This window comes from Pygoscelis adeliae, unplaced genomic scaffold (genome assembly GCF_000699105.1).
Source record: "Pygoscelis adeliae isolate BGI_AS28 unplaced genomic scaffold, ASM69910v1 Scaffold25, whole genome shotgun sequence".
NCBI lineage: Eukaryota > Metazoa > Chordata > Aves > Sphenisciformes > Spheniscidae > Pygoscelis > Pygoscelis adeliae.
Window position 1 is genome coordinate 311,437 of NW_008824808.1, and position 9,083 is coordinate 320,519.

The 9,083-nt window shown below is 43.3% G+C and overlaps 1 protein-coding gene across 1 annotated transcript in view; it reads right to left on the bottom strand.

Moving 5' to 3' along the window:
* The window catches only part of NOD1 (nucleotide-binding oligomerization domain containing 1), a 28,788-nt gene that overhangs the window by 1,867 nt on the left and 17,838 nt on the right, over positions 1-9,083 (bottom strand). Inside the window, exons 7-12 of the mRNA XM_009324162.1 lie at positions 8,976-9,059; positions 7,335-7,418; positions 5,232-5,315; positions 2,916-2,999; positions 2,196-2,279; positions 37-120 (exon numbers count right to left, since the gene is read on the bottom strand). Of these exons, the coding sequence (XP_009322437.1) occupies positions 37-120; positions 2,196-2,279; positions 2,916-2,999; positions 5,232-5,315; positions 7,335-7,418; positions 8,976-9,059 (504 nt within the window). The remainder of the gene's footprint in view (positions 1-36; positions 121-2,195; positions 2,280-2,915; positions 3,000-5,231; positions 5,316-7,334; positions 7,419-8,975; positions 9,060-9,083) is intronic.

Consider the following 9,083-nt stretch of genomic DNA (forward strand, 5'->3'; position numbering starts at 1 on the left):
GTTTACAAAGTGAGCCTTTGAGGAGGGGATCTTTACCAGACTTCTTTAATAGCTGTGTTCTCCTTTAGAGCTTCGCTGAGGTACTTCACCCCTTTGGCTGTAATTTGATTCTGGATAAGCCTAAAAAGAAAGCACTTCATGTCAAACTAACATGCAAACTAATTTACAGCGCATGCACAACCTACGCTCAGCTTGACGTCAAGGAGCAAAGCTGTCTGCCACAAGACGACGGTGGTGATTTCTACCCATGAGGACACAGTATTGGTCAAATGCTCCACAGGCACTTTCAGAAACAGAGCCCAGAGCATCAGTCCTTTTAATCCTGCATGTGGTTGCATTCTGGAGATACTGAGCTTAATTACATAGCTGACAAATATCTGCTGAGAACTGTTTTCTACTGGTATGGGATTGGGGTATTTGGACTCTGAGACAGACTAACCTCTTAGCTCTGTTTTCTTATTAAGAACACTGTGAGACATTTTTAAGTGAGGTACAGAAAATTCTGAGTACAGAACCTGTGTAAGCCTAGTGTTTTAGCAGTTATGATCTAGAGGTTGCCAAATCCTCCTGTCTCATTTATCAGACCAGCAAGATCTTTGAAAAATAAAGCATTGAATTTTACTCTGGTATGAGCAGGTGCAAGTCCCAGTGAAGCCACCTTAGCAGCTATAAAGTATGTCTAATCTGAGTTGAAGAGGGAAAAAAAAGAAACAGAAGATCCTCAGGTAGCACAACTGAAGAAGCATTAGGTAATTCTTATTAACCACTGTAGACCATGCCCCTGGCTAAAAATGAACAAAGCCCCCTCATCCACATGAGTATAAAAATACTCATCAGCGTAGCCTAATTCAATACTTACCTACCTTTCAGTCTACTATGGTGTGCCCCATAGCTGTACCACTCCATGTGACTGACTGCATGAATCCCACAGGATTCAGGATGAAGCTGAAAACCGGAATGAATTGAATGATCTCTCAGGGAGGGAAGGAAGGAAGGAAGCAGGGACGCATTCCTATTAAAGGACTTTCTGCACTTGGTAAATTAATCAAAATGCAAAGGGATCCAGCAGATTCTTTCAGCTACTGGAAAAAGACTTTAATTCTGCCTCAAGTTCAACTTGGGTCACCACCTTTTGGAGGTATCCACTGGTACAACCAACAAAGCAGGATATAAATTGGTCTACTGGCAGAAACCCTTGGATAATACTGAGCCATGGTAAAGACATGTATCTAGATTACTATGCCTGCTTTGGGTGGGGAAAATTTTATTATGAATTCAAACCAAACTGCCCAGTGAAGCATATCTGCAGCTGTGCACAAGAAATCAAGCCTTCTTCCCCCCCTTTTTCATTTTCAGGGTGATGAGCACCAGAGCTTCTACTGCTTTCAAAAGAGGCTACAAGTACTTGGCACCTCTGACAACCGGCACGCTTCCCAAGGGGCGGGAACTACGATTAATACAGGGAATGCTAGAGTGTGGTTAGCAAAGTCTTTGTATAAGCTTGTAAAGGGACTCCATTTATTATGTTCTCTTGATTGCTTGGAATGAATGGACGGCTATTTGTTTCACAACCCACATCTGCCCAAGTCCATCCATGGACAAATTCTTGTGAACCTCTGGATTAGAACAGTCAATGCTGTGTTTTCTTAGAAGTTTAACAAGTCTCTTTGTGATTGCTAGAAATAATCCCAGGTTTCCCGGGGATTTATGTCTTACAGATGAGTGTCTTGCATGAGTGAAAGTGCTAGCCCTAGAAGAAAACATCAGGCAAATGGGACATGCATTTAAGTGTCTGTCATGTAGGTTCTTGGATGCAGAGTAAGCATTGAGCTTGCTACTTTCATAGTATGATGATAAATAGTAAGAATCATAATAAGGTTATTCTATTCTAGCTGTCTGCCTGTATTTTTTTTTTTTGAAACTTTTGCGTTTGAGGCCAGTACTGTTCCCCTAAGGAGAGATGAAATCAATTAGTAGTTCAAAAGTTACCAGGACACACAAACAGCTTAAACTTTTGCGTGTATGAAAGCAGGTTCAAAATGTTAGACAGCAGCTTTCCATTAGAACTGTCTACAACCAGTCAGCTGCATCCAGACCATGCACAGAAAGCTTACTGTGACCTACATAGACTTGGAAGGTGAAGCTTTAATGCAGTGACTGCCAAAGAGCCTGTGCCTCTGTGGAATGTAACTCACCATAAATGCACCAGTTTATTGTTGACCTTCAGCATCTCTGCAAAACTCATTGCTGCCTCGTCATCCAGCTCATTTTTAGTCAACCTAAGTGGGAGAGAAAATCTTCACTTAGGATGTTATCATTATTTTTCAGCCTCCTGTTTTTCCAGCTTGTCTGTGACTTAGCTTTAGACAGCCAAAGGGGGATGTGCTGTTCCTGCCTTGAGCAATTTCTAAAGGCTAGGCACAAAGAGATACTGAAGAGAAGCCCTGGAGGTAAAAGACACAAGAGTATCAGATCTTTATTTCTCAGAGCAGTGTTCTAATGATACTTTCTCATGGTGTTTTAGTGTCCAAAAAGTGGATGAGGTGTGGTGGAAAAAGGTAGAGGGGTAGAGACAACACTGAAAAGGTGCAAAAACAGAGGACAAAGAACTTGACTTCAGATGATGGAAGTGAGAGAAGATGGGGAACGCAAGATGGAGGGAGCAGAGCGAAGCATGACTTTGGGACATTGGAATGTGTCCTAAAGGACGTGCGCTGCTGATCCATTACTCATGTCCACATTCTTCCCGAGGGATATATCTTATAGCTTGCTGGTAGTGAAAGCATAGGGGATAGGGGGACGGAGAGAAGGAGGGGGACAGTAGGAGGAAGCAATGGCATTGGAGGAAATAAAATTAGGCTGCAGCTTTCTCTAGAGAAAGAAGAGGAGGAGAAGTAGACCACACTGTCAATTACCAGAATATTTTCACGGAGTTGTTGTGTTGCATAGCTTCAGCAATACTTTTGCCTCCCTCTGTCGTGATGCCGTTGAACGCGAGACTGTGAAGTAGATACAAAGGTGTAAGAAACAGCCAGCATCACTTGGCCCTTCCGCTGCCAAATACTAATGAATATCCTGGATGATCTCTTTCCCAGTTGTACAGTTCAGCATTTGGGTGTTTCAAAGGCTCATGTACTTTGCAAACCAGTAAGTCCTTATGACTTTTACAAGCGAGAACAGTTCACAGGCTGCAGCCTGAGAGCAGGTCTATCATACAGGCCATAAGGTTTGCTGTCAGTGAGTTGTACTCTTGGGACTGACAGCAGAGTTGTACTCTTGGGACTGACAGCAGAGTTGCACCCAGTGATTTTAGAGTCAAGGCTTTTAACAAGGACAAAGAGTTGTCCTTAGTAGTACACAGGTTTTTACACGCATTTGTCATCCCAACTCCCTGTACAAACTGGGCACTTTGTCCTTTAAGTCCTTCAGACGCCCGAATACCTCATTCTTCTTCCAAACACAACACCTTCTGTTGTGTATGGAGAGATGAGCTTGTAAATGCATGCCTTCCATTATAAACCACAAACATTTCTTAGTCTGCCCTTCATTCTTTGAATAGATATTGGCAAAATCGTCCAGTTAAAATTATGCTCCAGGCTTTGAGAGTTCAAAAAGCATTTCCACCCTCAAAAGCCAGGCCAGAGCCTGAAAATAATGCAAGGTCTCAAAAAAAGGTAGAAAGGGTGATCAAGCAGGGCAATGGCACAAGTATGTGCTAGCATGAGTGCCTCCTAGCTTCAGCTGAAACTAGATATTCTCAGTCCATCATGACTGGGCCTAAAAATGGCAAATACACTGAAGTAAACTGATGTAGTATGGACTATCTTCCCTTAATCTTCGCATAAAGCTACCACTGGTGCTAAATATGATTCAAATCATGAAGCAAGATTAACCAGTGGAAGATAAAAAACGAACCCAAGTGCAAGAACACTGCAGAGCAGAAAATTCACCCTGCACAGGTGCCAGCAAAACCTAGCCCTAGCCAGCACAGTTACTCCTCCTCATTTTTGCAAGCACATTCATCAGCATATTTGTTCCCATCTGAGAATCCCAGGTGTAACCCAGCTCTGATTCAGGTTCAAAATGTTTTCTTTCAAGTCTGATGCATCTGGATGGATTCTGCACTTATGGGAAGATGCTATTTCAGATAGCTTTTAAGTTTAAATATATCTAGGTCACTGCACCCGTTCAGCTTTTAATTTTTTAAGTCCAGCTATCTGCTCACAGAAAGGAGGACAAGGCACCAGCTCTGAAACCCCTGGATCTGAAGTGGCAGCAATAAGCTCTCCAGAGATCCCCAAACTCCTGGAGTACTGTATTTCTAAAGAAACTAGTGCCATCTGCCACCTTGTGGGGAAACCAAGGAGCCTTGTCTGCTCCCTCACCGTGGAGGCCAGTGGAACTGGGAGACAAATTGAAAGGATCACCATGAACCCAGTGCTCCAGCTGTGTGGAGGGACTCCAAAACAGCAGCAGCCTGATGATAACATCCTAAGTGAACATTTTCCCTCCCACTTAGGTTGACTAAAAATGATGATGACTAAAGATGATATGCATCTTTAAATCCCTAGCCAGCATTTGAAACTCTGGCAGGGGATGGGCTGTTTTACACTGCTGGCTTCTCCCCATGCTGTGCTACCAACTTCACCCATGCTAGGGCTTCCAGAAGGCTAGTTTGAGATGCACCACTGAACTCAAGTGAGAACTACATCTCATTAGCACTGAATGTGTGGTGTCATAGCTCCAGTGGAGTACAGGATGAGCCTCAATTTAAGAATGCCCCAGTTCCTACCCAAACAGTTTATCGCCTAAAAATTACTTTGGTAAAAGCTGCTGTACCTTTGCAACAGAAACTGTTAACACTGCGCTCACCAGGAGCCTGATTCTGTGACAGCTGGTGCATCCTTCTGCTAATGCTCCCAGATCAAAATGGGACCCACTGACCATGTGCTTTCACAAATGCCAGTTAACTCTGTGCAGCATGAGGGGAGGAGATGCAGATAGAGGAAAGGATGCCAGCCCTGCAATATTTTTAACTTGCTTAATGGCTGCACAGGGCTTTTTGATTCAATCTGGCCTCTTCCGTGGACCAGGAGCCTGTTGGTTACACAGCGAAGGCTGCAATACTGGATGGCGTTCCAAGCTAATGCTTGGTGGGAAGAGTCATCGCTTCAAAGCACGATGGGAAAGCCAGCACTACACCGAGCTGCCTGGCTCCGCCAGTGTTTTACCTCACGTTTGTTAACCTGGGGTGGTTCCTCAGGGCCTCTGCAAATGCCTTTGCTCCTTCGTCTCCAACTTGATTACCCCACATCCTGGTGAAGAGAGGAAACCAGGAGATATCAGGTGTGCTGCCCTACCGCTCCTCGGCATTGCATTCTCCCTTTTTCTCTTCCCTCCCCTCCCCCTCGATTACTTCACAGCCTTTCAGGCTTGTGAGAAACCTGGCAGGTGCCCTCCCCGCTGAGCCAGGCATGTTCCACTCCCTGCACACCACACCACCAGCCCCTGCTGACTCACCAGTACCCTAAGGCCACAGCACAGCAGCAGCTCTAGGAGAGAGCCTGCTGCAGCAGGAGTACTTTTGGGATCACCTTGCTGCGCTGCGCAAACCCTCCACAGCCCTGTACCCTTATGGGGTAAAGGAGTCTTGTGGTCCCGTCCAGTGAGCTGCCGTCCTAAATCCTATCATTTCCCTGCTCAGCATTCCTCCCCATACCCCTGCTACAGTTCTCCTGTTACTTGTTGGGCACAGACTGGCCTTTACACAGTGCAAAACACAGGTTTTGGGAAAGACTCCCCAGATGCACAACTGCACAGGGACCCACACCCAAACGGGTGACTTTCTGAAGTGAACTGCTCTACAAGCTCCCGCTCTCCTTCAGAATAGTCTGGTAAAACGATTACAATTCCTTCACCGTTATACCCAAGTGGTATCTCCTCTCTCTCCAGCTGCCAAGAGAAAGATCAAAATCTCACAGGGACAGTATGACCCTGGGCTCTTCAACACATTTGTAAGGAATAGTATTTCCAATGGCAAAACAATCCTTGGTAACACAAAGGGTTAAGAGAAGGTAATGTGGTAAAAGCTGCAGAGATTTGATCAACACTGAATAGCAGTATCTGGTCAAATCTTTTCTGTGCAGACCAACCACTTTGAAAATTCACCCTGTACTACGAGACTTGAAGGCGCTTCTGCTGAGGTATAAGGGGTTTTTTTACAGGGATCATGGCTTGATGACTCAAAGCCACACTCAGTTAGTTGGCAGCTCTTTTAAAATCAATTGAACTTTGTGGTATCTAAACACATCCACTTCCAGTAAGTTCCCTAGAATTTCCTTGTCCTTCAGTCCCAATGCAGTTTGTTATGTAAATGCTGAATATATCTGTTTAAACATTTCTGTCCAAGCTATCCTAAATCCATTTGGAGTGATTATTTCCTCCACAGGAGAAAACAGGAGTCCTTCACGGAAATTACAGCAAGTACAGCACAGCAGACCCAGCTATATGACAATGGAAGTGTGCATGCTGTTGACTATGCTTGTGAAATGTTGTAGAACAACAAAATTAAAGGCCAAAAATCTGATTGTTCAAATCTGATTTTCATATCTCAGGGTTATTGTGATATTCACAATGGTCAAACAGAGGTTTTAATTCCATGTATTTGAGTATTAGATTCTGAGAAGAATGTTCTCCTGTAGAGTGGAAAGACAAACTGGGATTTGCCAGAGGGAAAAAAAAGTAAAAATTAAACCCTCAAGTCTAGCATCTCTCCTGAGAAAGAGGACAGGGATTAAAGGTTTACAGTACATTCAGACCTCTCTCCAATAATAGCAGACTCCCCAGTTTGGGACAGACTAGAGAGAAGGACGACGGGAATTCCTTCTTATTCTCCCAGCTCGCAACTTTATCAGGACTTGATGCAGAAGGTTTGACAATTATAACAATGACATTCAACAACCAGATACGTTGTCAATAGTCATAAAACTACCCAGACTTTTAAAAATGATCTCTAGAACAGCTGTGTTGCTGTAAGGAAAGTGGCTATCTTTACATACTGTCCTCTTGTTTGTTTGTCTCTCCTTTAAGGTTCTGTCAGAACAGGGGAAAAAAAACCAAACCAAACATTGTGTGAACTGGAGAACAATAAAGCAGCTCTCCTTTTCCCCCGAGTGGAAAATGTGGCTATACCTCTGCACCGGTTTGTTCTAATGCCACCGTGGGGAGGAACGGCAGAAGGAAAGAAGATAAGAATGAAAGAAGGAATCCTAAGCTATTTAGAGATGCCTTGACAAGACCAAGCCCTCAGCTCTGCTCCTTAGCACTGAACTTACCCAATTTCAAACATTGTCTTGCTCTTCTGGATGGCCTGGGCAAGGCACTTCCCTCCTTCGCTCGTAATTTTGTTTGCTCCTATTCTGCACAAAATACATGAATTGATGAGGTACATCACTAACAACAGTACAGCTATTAGAACACCGGCTCAGAAAACAATACAAGTATTTAAGGCTAATTAACTCTGGAGCTACAGCTATCAAAGATTAACCTAGAGTAAAAAAAAATACTGCAGGCATTTAACCTTTGATTAAAAGACATCATTTTATGTTGTCTTTTACATATTTTGCATGTCAACCCTCCGAATCAGAAGTATTACTGTAGAGTCTTGGTTTTGGTGCTCAGTATGTTAGAAATGAGCTTTAGGAACTGATCCTCAAGACAAGGACCCCTGCCTAGTTTTTAATATAGTTCATAATATCAGCAGTTGCTACAGAGTACATGAATTACATGCAGCATGTTTCATGATGCCACAGGGAACAGAGTATTTCTTGGTCGTGTGGCTCCAGAGGAGACTGCAGCTGATAAGGACAGACTGTAATAATTTCAAGTCTTTCTGTTCTGAGCATAGGCTATATGTAGTAGCATAGGTCAGTGCAGCAGGAGTGTCTCTGGCTGGCACTCTACAGAAGACCTTTTCTTTTTTTGGCCTATGCGGGGATATCAAATGGCTGGAGTTCAAGGAAGAGGTAAGTCTCAATTGCATACACACTGATGTAAAGAACAAACCAAAACCAAAACCCCCCGAACCCACTACATTTACATAAAGTAAAACTGGCTTGTTTGACTGATTTCAGGCACATGAATATGCAATCTATCTCAAAATAATCTCTGGGGTTACTACGCAGCCTGAAAGTAACCATCTTCCAACAGGCTTTTTCATGAAAGTTAAGATTAAATAAGCAAAGCACTGTGTCAAAGCAGTGAAAGAACCAGAGTGCTCTTGGGTTTCAGAAGTCTGCAAATATGTCAAGTGGGAAGGATGTGGCTAGTGTGGGGTTTCAGAGCAAGTTAGTGGTAGAACAAGGACTAGAACCCAAGAGTCCCTGGCTGCCGGTTGCTACATTCATACCAGCAGCTGACATTGCTGTAGTTACCTCTATTTTCTGCTATGGTCAAAATTAAACCACTGGTTAATGATCTACCTTTATGTCAAACCAGTGTTGTGCATGGCCGGACACTCATCTGGGAAAGTTCCAGGAATGAAGGGGAACAACTCACGAAGTGAATTTGGGGAATTCCAGAGCTGAGGTATGACACCAGCACAGCCTGACACCAATGGCCCGTAAAAGACAAGATATAAAGAAGCTTGGTACTAAATCCAAGTGAATTCACCTATTGCAAGGAGCAGCAAGGTTCATGCACCACTTAAGCCTCACTCAGGTGCTCAGACTGGATTTAGGTAAAGAACAGGTCTCATGCTCTCCTTTTGCTTACTACTATATTCCAGTAAAGACTATGGATTCAAGAGTTTCAGCTGCTGCCATTCACTGCTAGACTACTGTAAAAGAATATACAACTGCCACCTAAGTTATATTTTATTTGAAACATAATTTGTCTTTTTTCCACTCTCCCTCCTGTTTCAAGTTGCTTTACCTTAATTAGGATACTGTAGAAAGGAAAAAAAAAATCCAACATACTTAACATATTCAAGGCTTGAACACTCTTCAATTAGTTTTGCAACATATTTGGCTCCAACATCAGTGATTTGATTGTTGTATAAGCTTAAAGAAAAATCAAATGGGTAA